The sequence below is a fragment of the Prionailurus viverrinus genome, chromosome D2, assembly GCF_022837055.1.
Source record: "Prionailurus viverrinus isolate Anna chromosome D2, UM_Priviv_1.0, whole genome shotgun sequence".
In the NCBI taxonomy this organism is placed as follows: Eukaryota; Metazoa; Chordata; class Mammalia; order Carnivora; family Felidae; genus Prionailurus; species Prionailurus viverrinus.
In genome coordinates this window covers 33460329-33481048 of record NC_062571.1, presented here as the reverse complement: position 1 = coordinate 33481048, position 20720 = coordinate 33460329, and the positions used below count along the sequence as shown (strand labels likewise).

The window sequence follows — 20720 nt, the reverse complement described above, 5'->3', positions numbered from 1 at the left end:
AGCCTTAGCCTGAATGAATACAGTTGCCGAGACCCTTCCTTCAGCTCTTGGACTATGGTATTCTTTCCTGCCATCTCTTAGCCTCTCCTAGTGAGTAGATTATGTCATGTGTGAGGGTGCTTAGCACGATGCCCCACATACAGTAATCCTCACTAGATCTTAACCATGACGAACACTCTTAGTGTTCCCAGTGCCTGGACATTATTTGTACCTACCTGCCCTGCCTGAGACCCTCTGTGCCAAAATGAGAGGTGTGGGTTATGTGCCCAGGACCTCGCGGTCACATCTTCATTAGTGAAGCCTTTCCCAACCCCCTCAGCAGCTTTTAAATCTAAGAGTACTAAAACCGGCAACTCCAGACCCTCTTTTTTTTTATGGAAAGCTCATTTTGGCCACAGAGCCAGAAGGACTCGAGGGATTGCAGAGGCTCAGCACTGGCGATTGTTTTTCTGTGCTCGAACAAGATAATCCCTGGGGTCACGAAGAGCTACAGAATTCTGAGGCTGAGACTCGGTGTTTCTGCTGCCTAATGAGGCAAGCACCCTGGAGAAGGCTTGACTGCAGGTGGGCCTGGGCTCCTAGCCAGCAAGGTTCTGCCTCCTCCCTGATCCTCCCCTTGCCTCTTGCTTCTTTTCTAGCTCTTGGAACGAATACTGTATATTGAGAGATGGCATGGGGATGATGTCCTGCTTTCCTCCTGGCTCCCAAGTCCATAGGTCTCTGGAGGCCTTACGGCCTGGTGCTCCAGCTGCAAACGCAGGCTGGCTGAGAGAGTCTGATTCTCCTCATTATCAGGAGTGCGTTCAAAACGCACTCTAGGCTCGAATGTTGAGCCTTGAGTCTTCTCTGGGCAGACACTGGGTCCAGGATAGCAAAGTCCTAGGTTGTCTTCCAGGCAGTATGTGTTTGAGAGCCACGTTGCCCCGACTTCATAGAATATTCCAGATTCACTATATTTTGGAGACTCTGCAGAAGGTTAAGTGGGTAGAATCTGACTTCAGCAGCCCCCAGACGTGACCTTTGGGTTTGCTAAACAAATGAAACGCCTGCGTTTGTGTGGTTTATCTTCAAATATATGCCTGGAGATTTCTGAGAATAAGGAGTGAAGGAAAGAGGGCATTCAAGACTACTTGAGGCTTTCAGGGTCAGGGAAAGAAGGAGGAGAAACTGGGGGGAAACATCTCTCCACAATGTCCATATATTTTAAATTTGATCACTTCAGGCTGCTGCTTATTCTGGCTTTTGGCTCAGAGCCCAGAAGGGAGGCTCCTTCAATAATTCTCACTGAGCTTAGGACATCTGCCTTTCCCTAAAAGTCAGTAAATAAATACAAATGGGAAAATGCTTAGTTTCTCGTCAGAGCAAAAATGCTGTTCACCACCTAGTGGCCTGCGAAAATCACATCTGAAGCATTATACCAGCCAGTCTAATCCTCCCAGGCCCCAGGAGCCTGCTTTCTAAGTTATTTACTGTGAAAGCCAGGATTCTTGGCTTCTTTCTTAAGTGCACCCTGGCCCTGGCCGTGTCAGAGAAATGCTCTTTTGATGGAAAATGAGGCTGCAAACAATCTGGTCCTTGCTTCCCTCTCTTGAGAGACCTCACCACTCCCGTGTTTACACCCTTTGCTCTGGCCACACCAAATGACCCCACAAACGCAGCGAGTGACTTCACGCTGCTCCGTCTTTGCACATGCTGTTCCCCGACTTGGAATGCTTTATTTGGCATCTTCCCCTCTTTGCTCAGCCAGCTCCGACTCACCAGTCATGCCCAGGTACAGACTCACCTTCTCCAGGAAAATTCCCTTATTGTTCCCTCTTCATTGCCCTCTCCAAGCCCTCTCGGCTTGCACAGCACCCCAAATAGACCCGAGTCATGGAGTGATGGCACTGTATGTATTCCGTATGTCTGTTTACTTGTCTGCTTTTCCCACGGGTCCCAGTGTTTTCCAAACCTGGCTACAGAAGAGTCACATGAACCCCCCAACCTTAGACCTATTGGACTGCAGGCACGAGGCCAGGGAGACCGTATGTCTGTTAACACTCGATTCTGAGGCCCCAGAACCCAATTTGGGAACCAAGTTTGCCCTATCTTTGTATTTCTTTTTTCCTGCATATATTACCAAAGCTATCGAAGGCCCTCAGTAAGTGTTTGACCCTTCTATTTTCTCTCTGGTAATCTCTTTTTGTTTTCACTTCCTTTCCTTGCTAGCCCTAGACCAACAATGTGCTTACCCTCTTGCTCTTACCATGTAAAACTGTAACGACCAACTCTTCATTTTTTTCCATTCCTACTCCCGGGCTGCTGGGGGCTGCCAGCGCACTCGCCAAAGATTGGTGCCATTGCAAGTTCAGGGACTCTAACTGCAACTGGCCCCTGAACGTTCTTGGCAATCGTCTGATCGTGGTCAGCTCTCTCCCGTTCTTTACAGAGACTGCTGTTCCCAACCCCCCTGTTCCCACTTCTTCCTGCCCCTTACCACAGGCAGTAGACCAACTTGCCTCCTCCTTCACGGAGAAAATAGAAGCCATCTGATGGGAACTCCCTCAGCTTCCTGCCACCTCACCTACACACTTACCCACATCAGCACTATCCTTTTCGCCTGCCCTCCCTCCAAGAGTAATCCCTCCAACTGGGCTCTGGATCCCATCCCCTCCCATGTCTTCAGGGACCTTACACCCTCAATTATCCCCTCTTTCTCTTTGACCCCTCCCACTGTAAAAGAAGAAAACCAATGTCTTGACTGTATGTACTCCTTTTTAACTGTCACCCTCCCTAGTTCTTCAGTTGTGCCTCCCCTTCCCGTCGAACTTCTTGAAAGGGTTGCCTTGATTTGGCACCATGTTCTCACCTTCCCTCAGTCTCCCACCCACAGCAGTCTGGCTCTGCCTCCACTGTACCGGTGGTCTTGAGACAAAGTCACCAATGATCTCCTTGGTAAAATCCATCCCGTATCTCACTAAAATATACACCAGATATTGCTGTTTGCAGCCTCCTTTTCCAAATGTCCTCTCCCCTTGGTTTCCACGATGCCACATTCCGGGCTTTCTGGTTCTCTCTCTGGCAACTTCCGCCAGGGCGTTTCTTCCTCTGCCTGTCCCTTATGTGTAAGAGTTCCTCGGGGATCTCTCCTTGGTCCAGTTCTCTTCTCACTCCATGGGCTCTCTCCCTGGGCAATCCCATCCACCCCGCCTTCTGGTTTCATAAATATCTTTACGTTGATGAGTTTCAAATCTAACTCCAGCCTATCTCACTCTCCCGCGCTGTCAACCCATAGGGTCACCTGCCTATGGGACATTTTGAATCTGCTCTTTCCATACCCCTATCTTAGTGAATAGTACCCCTAGTCCCTCAGTCACTGACACAAGAAACTCACGTGTCCTCCCTGAGTTCTCCTCCAAGTTTGACCAGGCACCAAGTCCTGTATAGGATGCTTCTTGAGTAACTCTCGAACCAGATCCATTCTTCTGTCTCCACATCTTAAACAGGTTGCAGGCATTTCTCATCTGGATCTCCACTACAGCTTTCTAGAAGACCTAGATCGTACTGCCAATGACTCGCCACCATTCCCTCCCACTAAAACTTCTGAAGTGAAACCAGATCTTGTCATGCAAACCTTTTAAGGATTCCCCAGTGTCCTCAGATTGAAGTTCAAATTCCTTAGCAAAACCCACCTGGTCTAAAACGCTCTGAACCAGCCATGACAAACACCTACAGCCCCACCAAAGCATGATGCCTTTTCTGACCCTTGGGCCTCTGCATAGTTTATTCCGTCTACCTACAAAATCCTTCCTTCCCACCCCACTGACTTGTTCTTCAGGACTCTGCTTAAAAACATCATCCTAGGAAATCTTCTGACCCCTTGCTCGGCTGGATTAGCTGTCTCTGATTTTACAACATCTCATGCTTCCTCTTATCGGACAAGTTTTACACTTAAAATTACCCTTTTGTCTCTTAATATATTTATAACCTCAAGGTTGGTAACTGTGTCTCGTTTGACAGTATATCCTCAGCGTATAGCAAATGCTACATACATAGTAAGTGCTCAATAAATGTGTGTTGGATGACAAAAAACATTTGGAAAGGAACATCCCCCTCTGCTACTGCTAGTAATAAGTTGAACGTTGTTTTTATCACTTGTCTTAAAGAGCCTGTATTATAAAAATGAAATAAGCCGATTCTGGAAAATAAGTTCTCCATGGAAACTTGACAGGCTGGAGAAATCAAAGTCTCTGGAGAGGCGGAGACTGGCTCGTGGTGGCATTTACCACCGGACCCGTGTGCAGGAGCCCATGAGGAGGGCAGGGATGCACAAGCCTCCTTTACCTTGGCCCCTCACGTGCATGGGATCATGTGAGCCATGGCTGCTTTGGCATACAGTTTCCATTTTTCCACAGCTTCCACTTGTCAGTGTAGTATTATAGAGAGCTGTGGGCTGAGATCTGGGTTAGTCTCGGCTCTGCCCACTACCTCATCTCAATAACCTTAGACATTACTCCACAATGGATGTTGCACTGTAAATACCTACCATAGCTTCTAAATCAGAGTGGACAGACAACAAATGCATACATTCATTCATTCGATACCTATAACACACCTACTCCGTGCCAGGTAGGACTCTAGTTACTGAGTATATGGCAGTGAATGGGCCAGGCAAGATCTCAACATCTTATCTGTAAACCAGGGAGCTGAACTAGATGCGCTCCGGTCTCTTCCGGCTCTAAAATTGTGAGATTCCCTCTCCGACCAGATGCAAACACACAAGGCAGGCTAGTGGCAAAGTATCACGCTTCAGCCTCCTTCCCCCATTCTTCACCCATGGGGCCATCTCCATCCCAAAGTCAGCTCTGGAAAACAGGAAAAGATCTGGTGTCATTTGTACTCTGCCTGCAACCCAAGATTTGACTTTCCCAAGTATGTTATTTAAGCTCTTTTTTTCTCTTTTGTGGAAAAGATTGTCGTGGTTAGAATTTCAGGCAATTACAAGGAGACCTGGCAAGATATTTTAGGCAGAGTTAGGTGCTTTGGCAAAAGCACAGGGAGAGGCAGAACGGGCTCCTCCTTCAAGTGTAGTATCTCTTAGGTTTGCCTGAAAGGGCACCATGTCCTGGGCAGGTTCCTCCTCTTCCTTCTGGATGAGAGACATCTCCTGGTCCTATCTTCTTTCTTCTACTTCTGACTGGACCTTAAGGCCCAAAGTTTCTACCACCTTAGTATCTGGCATTGTGACTGGGAACAAGGGATCGAAGGATTTCCAACCATGTGGGGGAAGGGAAGCCATAGGTTGCAAATAAATGGACAGAAGTCCTTGGGTGAGGGACTCAATTTAGAGTTCCAGACCATTGTTGTTAGTATCAGGTATGGGATGGCACTAATAAATAACACATGTAAATGTATCAGTGAAAAGTCAGGACTTTAATGCTGATCTGGGATCATTAAATGTGAAGTTAAAAAGTAAAATTTTGGGGGGTGCTGGGGTGGCTCAGTCGGTTGAGTGTCCGACTTTGGCTCAGATCATGATCTCACCGTCAGTGAGTTCGAGCCCCGCGTCGGGCTCTGTGCTAACAGCTCAGAGCCAGCGGCCTGCTTTGGATTCTGTCTCCCTCTCTCTCTGCCCCTCCCCCGCTTAAGCTCTGTTCTGTCAAAAATGAATAAACGTTAAAAACAATTTTTTTAAAGTAAAATTTTTGTTCAATGATGTAAAAGTGGGTTTAAGTTTACTGTTTATATACTATTTACATCTCATTACTATGAAACAAGACACTTATATGGAGTTATGTATCAAACTGACATGAATCATTATTTATTCATTTATTTTTAAATGTTTATTTATTTTGAGAGAGAGAGAGAGAGAGAGAGAGAGAGCACGAGTTGGGGAGGGGCAGAGAGACAGGAGAGAGAGAATCCCAAGCAGGCTCCACACTGTCAGCTCAGAGCCCGATATGGGGCTCGATCCCATGAACTGTGAGATCATGACCTGAGCCGAAATCAAGAGTTGGATGCTTAACTCACTGACCTAGGCACCTAGGCACCCCTTTTTATTTATTTTTAAAAAACGTTTATTATTTTTGAGAGAGAGGGAGAACAAGCAGGGGAGGGGCAGAGAGACAGAGAGAGGGAGAGAGAATCCCAAGCAGGTTCTGTGCTGTCAGTGCTGAGCCTGATGCGTGGCTCCATGCGGGGCTTGATCCCAGGAGCCCCGAGATTGTGACCTGAACCAAAATCAAGAATCGGATGCTTACCTGAGCCACCCAGGCACCCCATGAATCATTCTTTATTAACGGCAAATTCTGTCTTGAGATTTGCTAGTTTCTGATGAACTAGAAGCCACAGAGACAAAGATTTGAAGGGTTAGCTCCCTTACGAACTACAATCTTGGTTAATAATCTTGGAACCTCACCCTCTTGGTGCCGTTTCAACCGTAACACAGTACTTGCCTCATTTATCTTGCAGGGCTGACGTGACAATCAAGACACAGCATATGTGACAATGCTTTGGGAGCAGCAGAGCATTTTATTGCAGAGGCACCCTTGCCATCAGCTTGCTTAGGATGGCTGGCTGTGCCGTCCTGGTCATTAGCTGTCATCTGCCCTTTGCCTTCCTCCTTGTTCACGGAAGTGTCCCTCAAGCATCTATTTTTTCACCATACTGAACCTTAAAGAGTTATGTAGACACTGACAAATAGCTAATTCTATCAGCTCCTCAAGGAACTGCCTGTCTCTTCATTTTGCTTGAGACCCCTTATCATCAATCAGTGGGAGGAAGAAGGGAGAGTAGTGACAAAGCTTATTTCCTCCTGGTAGTTAATTCACTTTATCATTTAAAAAAAGGTGTTAGGGTTTTTCTTTGTTCAAGGCACTGGGTCGGGCTCAGTGGGGTGCAGCATGGTGCACCTAAAATAATCTCAGCTTTGGAATCTGAGAGACTTTGAATTCAAACCTAGGCGTGGCTATTTGCTTAGCTCTGCAGACTTGGCGGGTAATGCTCGCTCTGAGCTTTAAGTTCGTCTTCTGTACTGGGGGTATTACATCTCTTGCAGCGATATTGAGAAGATTATAATTAATGCCTGTGAGTGACTGGCACATAGTGAGTGCAGAGAGGACAGATAAGCAGCAAGGACCATCTTCAAGCTCAAAGCGTGGTAACAGGAGTTGTGGATGATGAGATGTGACAACCAACAGAAAGGTGCAGAGAGGGAGGGGCATCTTCAAAAAAATAGTGAAGGTCTTGTTCTGACAGTACTCAAGCAGCAGCCGAAGGATCGCTGTGAAAGGTGCAACCCTGCGTTCTCTTCAGTCTCTGAAGTCATAAAAACAAAATGGCCAACCGAAAAAAATTCTGTTAAGTCCCAATACTAAAGGGTAAAGATGAGGTAATACAGTGTGTGTTGTAGTTATGCAAATGAGAACAATGAGAGAAAGTTAGCGATGGCTTCTCAACTGTCACTGGAAATGTGATCTAAAGGTTTACTGCAGTCTAGGTATTTTTAATTTTTCCTTTGGCAATCATCACAATGGTTGGTGCTGGGGCACCTCGCTGGCTCAGTCGTTTGAGCGTCCGACTTTAGCTCAGGTCATGATCTCAGGAGTTCAAACCCCACATTGGGCTCGCTGCTGTCAGCACAGAGCCTGCTTTGGATCCTCTGTCCCTTTCTCTCTCTGCCTCTCCCTCTTCTCTCTCTTTCAAAAATAAACATTTAAAAATAAATAAATAGCCTTAAAAAAAAAAAGATGGTTGGTGCTAAAAAGTACATTAGGAAACTCAATGGCTTCCAAATATGGAACTTGTTTGGGTTGAGAGGTATTAATATGGAAACAGGTGAGTCTGCAGGCTGGTCATTTTGTGCTCTGACGTGCTTTAGAGACTAGAGCAGTGGGCTGAATTATCAATAAACTGAAATCTATTCTAAATTCCAAGATCTCCTTCTGCCTGGGCTATGTGATCATGAGCAGGTCTTTAACATCCCCATGTTCAGACTCTGGGAGTCAAGATTACTGACTCAATGAAGTCACCACCTCCTTGTCAGGTAGTAGGTGTTAAACGTTTTGAACTCCTGAGATTAGGGCCAATTGCTACTGGGATTATATTTATTCATCATTAAGCAACTCTAAACAGGTTGGGTATAAGTTACTAAGAAGGAGAAAGACAAATGTTATCAAGACAAATGTATGCTAATTTTTTAGCATCCAATCTAAAATAAATGATCTTCCTAAGTGTACAGTGTGGACCCTGGGGTCCCATGAGGGAGAACAAAGGACATCTCTTAGCTTTCCAGGCTTTTCCATGTCCTGGTGTAAGAGCCTACTAAATTTGGGGTGTCTGTGTGGCTCAGTTGGTTGAGCATCCAACTCTTGATTTTGACTCAGGTCATGATCCCAGGGTCGTGGGATTAAGCCCTGAGTTGGGCTCTGCGCTGACGGAGGAGTCTGCTGAAGATGTTCTCTCTCTCTCTCCCTCTGCTTCTCTCCCCAGCTTGTGGGCACACTTTTGCTCTCTAAAAAAAAAAAAAAAAAAAAAAAAAACAACAACAACAAAAAACACCCCAACCTAAGTTCATATGGTTTTGTAAAGACAAATATCCCTGGGATAAAGGAAATCTATCATTTGCTTAGGAGAAATGTTTTTAGACTCCCTTCTTCTAAAAAGTAATTTGACCTCTTCCTGGTATCCCAAATCCCTGAGACTTTGAAAGGACAAAGAAAACCAATTTGGAACTCTTTCAAAGGATTTATTTGCTACAGAATTGCTTGAGCCCACCAACAAGATGAACTCAGGATTTCTGTGTTTAAAAGGATTTTGCTCACAGATTTATTTTTACAAGTGCTTCAACATTCAAAAAGTAATTCTTTTTGCCAGCATTTGGCATGTCTAGAAGAGGTTAGAAAAAGTTAGAATCTATAGAATTAGATGTCTAAAAATAGAAAAAAACCCGAAATTTTAAAATTCCTCATTTGAACAGGTCCTGAGTTGAAATCACATTCATCTGCAAGAAGAACTGTTTTAGGTCAGAAACGCTGTGTTGTGTAACTCCAGATCCTGATCTTGGATTTGACCAGTGAGGATTCCAGGCACTGCATGAATGACAGCAGAGATGTCATTCAGTTGGCCAATTCCGGCATGTATCCTACCTGGCTTGTAAAGTTTTATAAATCTCTCTTAAACCCAAACCTTCGGGTTCTCTGACGCCGATTGTCTTATTCTGATTCTCAATACTTTTTTAAAACAAATAAACAAAAATTTTCCCTGCAAGATCACACATTTAAGTATTTGTTGCTTGTGGATAGATACAGAGAAACCAAGCATGGATGCGAATTAACAATTCAGCGATGGAGCTGTGAATCTCTGGATGGCTGTGTAAGCTGCGAGAAAAGTCCCTCGCTGGCCCTGCACTTGCTGTGCACCAGAGGCGGCCTTCCGGGCAAGGTCAACCTGAAGAGGGTGTGAACCCCAGCAGCTGCTCGATGGGTTTAAACCGCCACTCATCTGCCTCCAGCTCTTCTACCAAACCAGCTAATTTTTCCATCCGAGCAACTTGCTGATCTGTAAGGGTCAAGGAGGCAATATATAATATAAGGTATCTCCCACGAGACAGTCACCACCCACCAACATGATGATTGGTTTAAAAATAATTTCCAGAAGGATTTTTTTCCTCACTAGTCAAGAATTGAGGTCTTATTCTTTGTTGGTCAGAAGACTTAATCTAAAACAACGACAAAAAACAAGGAGTATGTACCCTCCATGCCATAGCGATTTGGTACTAAAATCCTTGAGCTCCAGGCAATTGCAGCTTTCCCTCCTACATTATGCCTTCAATAGAGAGAAACGATCTGGTGGGAGAACACAGTTCCCTGATGCATAAATGAAGGCCGCAGAAAAGGTGCTATCAGGGTCTTAGAGTCCGGGCTTCTCAGAGTCCAGACAGACAATAAGGTATCACATAAATACTTGAAGGTGAAGATGATGATGGTAAACAGTGGAGAACATTAAAAGTTTTTAGGAAGGAGAAGGGAAAGCAACACACGAATGGTAGGAAGCAGAGTCTCCTCTAGAAAACTAACACTTCTGACTTCAGCTTCTGAGCCTCAATGTGGACATGACGTCTGGCTTAAGACCGCAGAAGGTTGTCCTCGCTTCGGCAGCACATATACTAAGAGATCACGGAATGTTTTTGTCTGCAGGTCATTTAGAAAGTTCGCTTAAACAGCCTTGTAGAGTTTCAGGAGTTTTTGTCACAAAGCACACTGACCTTTCTGATCCTTCTCTCCCATCCCCGCTGCCCCATAATTTGTTCTCATAGTTAAGTATACAACACTCATGTGCTTACCATGTTTCACCTGTTTAAGCGTAGATGCCACTTGATAACTGAAAACGGATTCGCAGAGGAATCTCTCAGAGCCATCTACAAACAGAAGAGGAAAAGTTTTAATCTGCTCTAAGGGTTTTATGGCTTCTGATAAACCAAGCAAGCGTGGCCATTCTTTTCCCTGCTTTCACATTCAGGGTACAGTTTTCAGTGTTTACAAAGAGGGCTTCTGTTTCATTTAGAACTAACAGTCCTTAGCTATAAAAGCTACTTCTTCTATATCTAGAATATTAAAACAGTCCCTCTACTTGTTTCAAAGTTTAAAAATAATATTTAGAAAAACAAAAATAAGAAACCTCAGTGTGATGTCCTGGTCAACATTTCTCCCCTCCTAACCTGAGAGTCTCTTAATGTTCTCTTATTCTGCATGTCAGGCAAACACTGACATCTGACCCATTTGGCCACATGGCTCCTGTGCTATCCAAATACAAAGGTACACCAAAACTCTAGATCATTTTCATTCTGAAAAGTAAAACTGAGGGCAGAATAGCTGTTGTTGATTTTTAATATATCAAGTTACATCACTATGACCATCACAAAGCACTGCTGGGAAATTTTATTCTGTAAACGCAAATTGTAACCTTGATTTTCCAACTGAACCAAAACACTGCAATTTGGATGGTGATAAGAGTATGGTGCAATTTCAGAACCTAGCATAGTACTGGTGCCAAGAACTGGCAACAAGAAGGTAGCTAACTCAGTCGCAACAGCACTTGGAAGATGATTATGAAACATAAGCTAGTTCATGTTATTCTTTGTCAGGCAAGGGCTGATACAGCAAAATATACTCCCCAAAGACACGGAACTCATATAAGAAAATGTGACTTTTAGAAGGGTAGCAGAAACCATTTGGGGAAGGTGTCGTATTGCAAAAATCCTAAAACAAATGGAGGGAGAGGACACAGCTGTCTTTTTTTAGGTGGTAGTTCACGTCAGCACTACTAGGTGTCAAGCACTCACCCATCAGTCACGGGCTGGCGTGTCACCCAGCTATTAAGTGACAAGGAGATAGGACTAACACATTGTGGCTTCATGCTGAGTTTCACACAAGGCTGACCTGATTTCAGAAGTCATGATTGTAGAAATAAAAGGAAACCTCATTTCAAATGGAGGCAGAAGGCCAGGACGGGGAGCTCTCATGCCCTAACACTCAGGGTCAATTGCAGACTCCAACAGGTAGAGGCAAATCTTGCTTTCCCAGCAGGAAGAAAGAAGCCTATTATTTTGCCACCCCAGCAGGATGAAGAAAGGTTTTTCTCCTTGCCAGGCAACAGCCTAGCCAATGAGAAACTGTCATAACTCAGCCAATGGAAAGCCACTACACTTCCCAAATGCCTACTTTGTGCCAATGGACTTTTTGTTTATAATAGTCTCTCCCAGCTCCCCCCTTGCCTCTCCTATGTTCTCTGGACTTGCCTATGGTTTTGCCATAGCTTGCTTGTCCCCAATTACAATTCCCTGCTATTCCTGAACAAACCCATTTTTTTGGCTGGTAAAATAATGTGACAGTTTTATTTTTAAGATTAACAGGGTGAGGGGTGCCTGGCTGGCTCTGTTGGTGGCACAAGTGATCTCGGGGTCCTGAGTTCAAGCACCACGTTGGGGCTAGAACTCACTTAAAAAAAGAGAAAAAAAAAAAGATTAAAATGGTGAACAATAAAACCATAGATATTGTATCCAAATGGCTTGGATGTACAACCAAGAGGGCTTCTGTCCAATATTATATTCAAAATTGATGCAAAAAAAAAAAAAAGAAAATGTAACTATTTTCAGATTATGTATTAATATATACATAACGTTGTATTTCAAAATATTATTTCATAAAGTGCTACACTTTAGGAAGAAAGCTACGTTCGTTAAATTCAACCTCTCTTCTACATATTGAACTACATGGTGTATAATATCCTATCCCTTCCTCCCACCCCATTCCTCTGGCTGAATGGAAATCATTTGTGAGCAGATAATCTAAACTGAGCAAAAAAATTTTTTATTTTCAATTACCTAAATATTATACTGTCCAGTTTATTATGTAAATATGCCGGTGTTCATTATCCTCTTCATACCCTTGCTTAAAGAGTCAAATTATAACTCAAGTTTTATTTTAGAAAGAGCAAAGCATAGAGAATTAGAGCCCACTTCTCAGGTAGTTTGATCCTAAACTTTAGGATCTCACTTCACGAAAGGCAGTGGGGATTATGGGCTATAAGGATCAGGCCAAGATGTATCTGGAAGCTCTTGGAAGTGCTACCTCGCACTTACATTTAATCACAGGTGCTATTAGGATAAAATGCTTAAATTATAACATTTGCATATTTCCCTTGGCAATGAACTTCAAAGCAAAAAGATGTAAGCTAATCTTTCAAAAAGGCACTTGCGTATCACTTTACCACTTTATGCCTATGGAACACACTTTTGTTGACTTGCAGCTCTGTATTAACCACAAAGTCCACTGCTTAGCCACATCCTATTAGATGTGGTATCTGTACCAATCTAAAGCCTGGAATTTCTCTAGAGAGGAGTCAGCCTGGGGCAATCCATCTTCTATTTAGAAACTGTAATCAAACCCTTTGTAACACACCAAACAGCAATACATCAGCTTTCCTCTTAAGGGACAAGCAAAGGTTATAAGTAGTGAAAAGTTCAGTAAATTGCCAAATCTAATAAATAAATGCCATGCCAACTCCAATAAATAAAATGCTATCAAATTCATTTAAAAGAATATTACCTCACAGCAGGAAATTAGACTATGCCAGATAATTTATACTTCAGTAGCCTACAATGTCACTAAAATTCAGCTACTTCTGGGTTGGAAGGCATTCTCTAATTTGCTCACTAAACTGGGTGAGGACAATCTTAGCCAAGGGCAGGAAGAATGCTGAAAACTGCTGTAAAGATCTTCTTCAGTTTATGATGGGGTTACATCCTGATAAACCCATCCTAAGCTAAGAATATCAAGTTGAAAATGCATTTTTTAAAAAGATTTTTATTTTCAACTTCATTATTTATTTTGAGAGAGAGAGCTAAGAGTGGGGTAGGGGCAGAGAGGGAGACAGAGGATCCGAAGTCAGCTGTGTGCTGACAGCAGCAAGCCCAAAGCGGGGCTCAAACTCATAAACTGTGAGATCATGACATGAGCCGAAGATGGCACTTCAACCGGCTGAGCCACGCAGGCGCCCCAAGATTTTATTTTTCTAAGTGATCTCTACACCCAGCGTGGGGCTCAGACTCACAACCCTGAGACCAAGAGTCGCATGCTCCATGGACTGATCCAGCCAGGTACCCTGGAAGATGCATTTAATACACCTAACCTACCAAACATCATAACTTAGCATAGCCTACCTTAAAAGTGCTTGGAACACTTGCATTAGCCTACAGTTGGGCAAAATCATCTAACACAAAGCCTATTTTATAATAAAGTGTTGAATATCTCATGTAAATTATTGAACACTGTACTGAAAGTGAAAACCAGAAATGATTGTTTGGGTACAGAATGGTATCATCGGTTGTTTACCCTGGTGATTGTGTGGCTGAGAACCGTGGCTCCTGCCCAGCATCCTGAGAGAGTGCTATACCAAATATCGCTAGCCCAGGAATAGATCAAAATTCAAAACTCGAAGTATGCTTTCTATTAAATGCATATGGCTTTTGCATCATAGTAAAGTAACAAAATCCTAAGTCAAAATATCAGCAAGTTGGGGACCATGTATACATTATTTGAGGTGTCTGTTACAGAGTGGATGCGTGAGAAAGTTAATTCATAATGTTAAGTATATTACTTTGGTTTATTATCCTTAGACTTATGAGGAGGATGCAAAATCAAGTCGAACCTGTTATAAACAGTACCCAATCTTGGCTCCTGATTGCCTGTCTTCCTTCTCTGAAAAGGCAACTTTTCTTACTCTATTTTCATATTCAATTAAACTGGTGTAAGAAAACTGGTCCGTTAATGTGCGTTAGATTAGCTGCATAATAGTATCACCCATAAACATAGTAGAAGATGCTTCGAAATCCAACATCCTTATTAGGTTTCATTTAAGAAAATTCTTTTTAGGAGTACTCTTTTTCAATTCAACATTCTTGATTTGACCAGGATAGTTCAGGAATGACCATCTTGGAGTTTTCATAGTTTGTCCTTAAGTGTAAGTGGCTTTAAAATATAGCTAAAACTTTAACCTAAGGAAGGGAATCAAAACCGTGCACTTTGAATTTAAACCTAATATAAATTCATCCTACAACAGAAAGCCAACACATTTCCTCCATGAAGCACACTGGGATGGAATAAAAATGGAGAGAACTAAAACTTGTTAGAACATCAGCATTCAGACTAATCTCAGTAGCCTTTCTTCTTTAATGTTTCCAAGTAATCTGGTATACGCTGACACAGAACCCTTATAGCTTTGAGACTAAGGAGGTACCTCCTGTATCAAATTCCTCTTGTAGCTAGAATTTAAATGACTTTAATCTTAGAGTCCATTGTTAAACATTGATTCCTCTTCTGCGGCTAAAAACTCATTAAGCAATTTCAGTGCCTCCAATTTTTGATTTTTGTGGGCAACTTCCTTAATACCAGTTGTCTGCCGCATACAGTTGAAGTCCTAATGTATTTTTAGTGCCACATATGGTAAACAAGGCCCCAATTGTTCACTATGTCCAGACTCAGTGATGCCAACTCGAATATTCGATTAACACAACTGAAGATGAAAAGGCAAAGACAGAAGTACGTACATCACAGATGGATCACCAACTACATTACCCAATTGTCTACTTCACTAATTGTGATTTCAACCACTTCTAGAGAGCCTTATGGTCCCAGGCTTCCCATGCTTCTTTGTCACAAATGATTCTTCTGTTTGGGCTTAACCCAAAATTCTTTTTACCCGACATAAATGAATAAAGTTCACCCCCAAAAGCTGACGCCTATAGTTTGTACCTTTCTCAGAGATCTCCAGATTTTTAAAATATACTTACCAAGATTTGCAATTTAAAGCAAAAAAGATCAATATGTAACTAAGCACAAAAGTGCTACAAACAAGTAGATTTTGAATCCTTAATAGGTTCTTTGCTGACTTTTTTCAAAGTATGACGAATAGTTTATAGTTACGGACCATTCTTTTGTAAGAATCCCTGGAATGTTAGTCACAAGACAGACTCCTGTGCTGCACCCTAGACTAATTCGGAATCTCTAAGGTGGGCCAGAAATGTGCATTTTAAATAAGCTCTTCAGGTGATTTTTTATGCTCCCTATTAGGAATTTATTGGTCTAGCTCCTAAAGTGACATGTATCCAATGAATTTCGGGTATCAATGCGGTTTCATGCTTACAGCTTGTGCTCTGATCTTGGCCAGCCAGTTTGCAAATGTGTGCTGAGTAAGATGGTGGATGATTTGACGCAAATCCAGCTCCAGTGCTAGTAAAACCACACAGCACTGTCCTGCAATGGGCCAGGAGAGTCATCTTCACGTATAAGAGTAGTATATTAGTTTTCCTCTTAGAACCTATTTGATGAGGTTAATCTATGTGTAGGTTAGAAAAAAACGCATCAAACCTACTCATCATAGGGAGGCAGACTGGTGCCAGGATAAAGCAAACTGGAGCAGGAGGTCAAGAGAATTCCTGGTTCTAGTGCTGACTTTGTCTTTAACGTGGTCAAATCACTTTAACTTTTCTGGGTCTAAATAAGTCTAGATGACTTCCTTGATTTCCAAAGTCTTTTTCAGCTCCAAAATTTTGACAGTGGAGAAAGATTTGTGTTTTGAACATAACATTTTGAAATGGGGACAAGAGATGAAATGTGAAGCTGAAATCAGGGCACACTTGTCTCTAATCCACTTAATAGCTTCTTTACAATTAATATTCATTGCAGGTCAGAATCCAATTATTCAGCAAAAAGCAGCATGAGATCACCTTCTAACATCTCTCCAGCTCCTTTGGGGTAGGTGAAAAGGGCTTTCCGTGGTGGGGCAAGGTCTGAGACACTGAAACCAGATCCCGTGACAGAACTTCCACTGACCCCACCAGCTGAGGAGGATGATGAAGAGGCAGCCATTTCCTCTCTAGCAGAATTCTCACTTCACTACAGAGAAAGAAAAACAGTGATTGGCAAGTTTATGGAAGTGAGACTGACAATGTTTCATTCTAGCTGCCATAAAAGCCAGCATACAGTTTAGTATAAGCTCTCCTTTTTTTCTATCCTTTCTACTTCCGCAATCTTTTACTAATGCCTCAGGCCAAAATCTCAGGATTTTAAGTGAAAATATGTTTATTCTGCTTTTCTACTTAAAACACTACTTCCTACCATTAGCAAACTGTTTATATCACTTGGGATCGACTGTGGGTGATTTATGGGTTATGAAAGGGTGATACGGCAGGGCCAAGGTAGCAATTGGACTGAGGAAATAAATTATATGAGGATAAAACAACATGCCTCATAGGACAGTTTGTCTTGGCTACGTCCTGACCAAGCCATACCAAAAAATTCACTTATAAAATTTTCCAAATAAAATTCCAGAATAACACTGTGTTCTGTTCTCAAGGAAAGGGAATTGGTTAGGAAATACATATTTGTCCTTTCATTAAAAATGTTTTAAAAACTTTTTCATCCAAATGTAATACCCAAATTGGTCACTTGGTGGCATCCCCAAACCAGAACAAAGTAGCTCATGAAATGGATCGTTGAATTCATGGTTTATTACGAATACAGCAGCTGTGTTTAACCCCATGTCATATTAAAAAATCAGAAAGCCCAAATGTAAATGAGAAAATCTGTACTGAACACATGATTCCTTACAGAAGTTCAAAACCAAAATACTACTTTTGCCATCGAAGCTTATATTACACATTTACTTAAGATTCTAAAAAATGTACGTTTTCTAAAAAGAATGGCTAGCATTGTGCTAGAATTTCTCGCCATGATGGAAATGTTCTAACATTCTATTTCTGTGCTGTCCAATATGATAGCCATTGACCTTCTGTGGCTATTAAACTAGTGTGACTGAAGAACTGTATTTTAATTAAAAAAAAAAATTTTTTTTTTAGGTAATCTCTATACCAAATGTGGGGCTTGAACTCACAACTGCAATCAAGAGTCACATGCTCCACCAACCAAACCAGCCAGGCACCCCTGAAAAACTGTATTTTAAAATTGTATTTAATATTAATTGAAATTTAAATAGTCACATGTGGCTAGTGATTACTGTATTGGATAATACAGCTCTAGTATTTAGACTAAAAAATGACTTTACACTGAATTGTATACTTTAAAATGGCTAATGGTTAATGTTATGTTATGAGAATTTTAGCTCAATTTAAAAAAACAGAAAAAAATGACTTTAAAAGGATTTTAAAAATGAATTTCTGTCTTTAATGGCCAAGAATTTTAGCTGGTATTTTCTTCTTTTTTCTAGTTGCAAAAAACATTTGTTACAAAAGTCAGAACTTATTTTTGAAAAAACAGAAAAAACGAGAGAATACTATGGAGACATAAATCCCATATATATATACATAATCCAGTGTCCTAGCAAGAAAAATGATATAGTGTGCATTTCTGAAATGCCGGCTGTTCTGTTTCCTTAATTTTGTGATGATGATTTAAGGCTGTCAGGGAAGCAGAGTTTAGTTTTTTATTTCATTATATGTCCATAAGTAATACTGATTAAAACTGAAGGGAGACATGGGAACAGTAAGGCAACTGCTATAATTAGAATGTCAGCCTATTTAAAAATACAAATTGATTAAGGACATTGTCAATTTTGCTATTAGATCACCTTTTCTTTTTTCTCTGAGCTCTGTAACTTTCCGAATCATAGTCAGAAAACCAACAACATTTCAAGTTGGATACATATCCAATCTTTGGGTGACACTAGCTTAAAATATAGCTTGACAGGTTTTTAAATGCTTTTTTAAACAGAACTTAAGCAGTAATGGACCTGGTCTAAATTTCTAAGTGGATTCTTGTTGGAATTCAAATAAAGTATACAGATAATTTAGCCATCTTTTGGAGAGGTACTCAGTCTTATTTCCCATCAGTTCAGAGCAGAACCTACTGTGAAGTGTTTATATATCTCACCTAAGACTTAAAACCCCAAATCTTTTTTCTACACCTTGATAAATGCTCTATTCAGTTGCAAATGCAAGGGATGCTTTATATTTTGAAATCAGTGGCTCAGCAGAGCTCCCTAGGGACTGCCAGAGTGAGGACAGCTTCAAAGGCCAGACACAGTGTGACTTCTAAACTGAGTATAATCAAAGGAATTCCCTTTCATCCCATTTTCTTTCAAACTCAGAACTACTATCATTCAATACACAAAACAGCTAAGGTTGAAAACTGGAGTGCACAATTAGCACAAAGTACCTTTACACAGGTAAGCAGTTTTCTGCTGAGTTAGAATAATACACCTAAGTAATTTCTAGCTTTAAAGATACAGGTTGAATTTTGCATGCTATCAGCAGATGGTAAGAGAGGAATTTAAATGAAACTAACAATAAACCCTGCTTTGTAACTGCTTTATGAAGGCACACATTCTGATCATCAGAACCAAACATAATGCTTGGCTTACATTAAGTAGCTGTTGATTTAAATAAATGTTTGCTAAATAAATTAAACATTTCACAGGAACTACAAGATTCCTTAAAGGTCATCTAATCCAATTCCTTCATTTTATGGATGACCAAACAAAACCAAGCTATAGAAATGTTAGCTTCTATGCTGTGACACTTTTCAAGCAATGGCTTTGTGGACATATCATGTGCCATATGAAAGCACTAAGAGTACAGACTCTGAAGCCTCTCGGCCTAGGTTCACGTCCTGGTTTTGCTATTTAACTTGCTGTTATAACTCTGGACAAATCGTTTAACCTCTCTGTTCCTCAGTTACCTCATCTCTGAAATCGGAATCATAGTAGTACCTTCCTCAGAAAGGTGTCACAAAGGTTAATATAACTAAAGCATTTAGAATAGTTACAGGCATAGTAAACACTTAATACTAGCTATCCAAAATTAGTAATGGATATTTACTCCTGAATCTTTTTTTCCCCTAATGCAGATCCCAGTTTTGCATTCACAGTATGTCCCAACACACTTACTCATGAGAAAAGTTTTAATTCTCTCCATTTGACAGAGTCAGCAAGCTCCTAGAGGGGAAAGGGTCTGCTCAGCAAGTGGGAAAATGCCCTCCATTAACCCACTTAACACTTTCACTTTACGGTTCATGAGTTTAGAAATAATTCTGTGATCTAGGAAAGGGGGAACGAGTTGTCTTTCCACCTGCAAGGCCTAGCAACAGAACCCGGATCTCAACTTTCCCGAATGAATAACGAACGATGATAGAACACAGGGCTAGTGGCTCAGCAAAGATTATATGCATGGGAAAGACAAGTGGGGTGTCATGAGAGTTGGTCCATTACTGTTTTTTTTTTCTTCTTCATTCTGCAGATCTACAGTATTAATACAACTCTAGCACACACTAGGCTGCCAGGCCCAAGGTAGGTACTCGCTAAAATTCTGTTTAATGAGTAAATATTCATGGTAAGTAATCTAATGTGGGGCTTAACCTTATAAGCGAAGCTGAGTCTATTGGCAGTAGAGATCCCCATAGCAGGGCAATGTTATTTTGGGGGACACAGCATGGCTGTGTCCAGTGATAGGATGATCAAACATTTACTTTATCTACGACAGGGATGACCTCGTATTCATAAGCTTTACTTTCTATCAGATCTACGTCTGTTTTCTTAAAAGAATTCTTCTTTTAGAAGGAGTCTCCTTATGAAAGACGCTGAAAGGACACTGGTACAATGGCAAGTTATTACTAGCAATAACTAAATTCCATCATCAACAAATCGTTCCATCGGGCTCCAATTAAAACAGCAGGACTACCACCCAAATGGATGCTGCAGCTAAAACTAGGTCGGGTGGAGAGAAAGGGGCTAGAAAGGGGAGGGGTCAGGACGCTGGCAGTTTCCCCACTAACTCCCAGGCACGCTTCCTCCTCCTTCCCCGTGCGGTCCCAACGGGGCGACGCCACCGGCACCGCCCCATTGCGCAGGCGCCGCCCCTCGGCCCGCATGCGCACCCAGTGCGGCGCGGCCTGAGGAAATTTCCTTACACTCCCTCTGCGGCAGGCTCCAGTTTCTCCTCCTATCTTCTCCGTTTTACTAGTCCCTGCAGGTAGGATCCCAGGGATCAACTCCCTTCCACCAAGCTCCCGGGGTCCTTGAGCCCTCGGCCACTTACCTCAGAGGATTTGGCACTTTCCCCTACAGCCCCGCCCCCAGGGCCAGCCGGAGCGGCAGCGTTTACAACGACGAGGACGGCGGCGTGCGCGCGCCCGCGCGGAAGGAACCGGCGCCGGCGTGCGCGCGCTCGC

General features: G+C 42.2%; 2 protein-coding genes and 1 long non-coding RNA gene across 8 annotated transcripts in view; 2 read left to right on the top strand and 1 right to left on the bottom strand.

Annotated features, from left to right (window-relative positions):
• LOC125147661 (uncharacterized) overlaps window positions 1-16292 on the top strand; it is a 25427-nt gene extending 9135 nt beyond the window's left edge. The window contains exon 3 of the long non-coding RNA XR_007145257.1: window positions 16224-16292. This is a non-coding gene — a long non-coding RNA (uncharacterized LOC125147661). The remainder of the gene's footprint in view (window positions 1-16223) is intronic.
• Window positions 8705-20720, bottom strand: ANAPC16 (anaphase promoting complex subunit 16). Of its 2 annotated transcripts, XM_047824741.1 has the most exons (4): window positions 20588-20720; window positions 16265-16433; window positions 10322-10396; window positions 8705-9537 (listed from the first exon to the last, which is right to left on the bottom strand). In XM_047824741.1, the coding sequence occupies exons 2-4, from the start codon at window positions 16404-16406 to the stop codon at window positions 9422-9424; spliced, it is 333 nt and encodes a 110-aa protein (XP_047680697.1). In that variant the 5' UTR covers window positions 16407-16433; window positions 20588-20720; the 3' UTR covers window positions 8705-9421. The 2 variants fall into 2 exon arrangements, with proteins under 2 accessions (XP_047680697.1, XP_047680698.1); XM_047824742.1 differs by lacking the exons at window positions 16265-16433; window positions 20588-20720 and adding an exon at window positions 15682-15903.
• Window positions 19821-20720, top strand: part of ASCC1 (activating signal cointegrator 1 complex subunit 1) — a 112091-nt gene continuing 111191 nt past the window's right edge. For 4 of the 5 annotated variants that reach the window (XR_007145251.1, XM_047824735.1, XM_047824733.1 and 1 more), the window contains exon 1: window positions 20383-20521. The gene's annotated coding sequence lies outside the window, so the exon portion shown is untranslated. Of the gene's footprint in view, window positions 19840-20382; window positions 20522-20720 lie in introns of those variants that run through there. The other variant, XR_007145254.1, reaches the window with a different exon arrangement.

Coding starts and splice junctions, on each gene's coding strand:
- ANAPC16 (XM_047824741.1), bottom strand. CDS start 16,406: ATGGCTGCCTCTTCATCATCCTCCTCAGCTGGTGGGGTCAGTGGAAGT. Junction 10,397..16,264: donor AGCTGGAGAGATGTTAGAAG/GTGATCTCATGC, acceptor TTCTGTTTGTAG/ATGGCTCTGAGAGATTCCTC. Junction 9,538..10,321: donor GCTTAAACAGGTGAAACATG/GTAAGCACATGA, acceptor TGACCCTTACAG/ATCAGCAAGTTGCTCGGATG.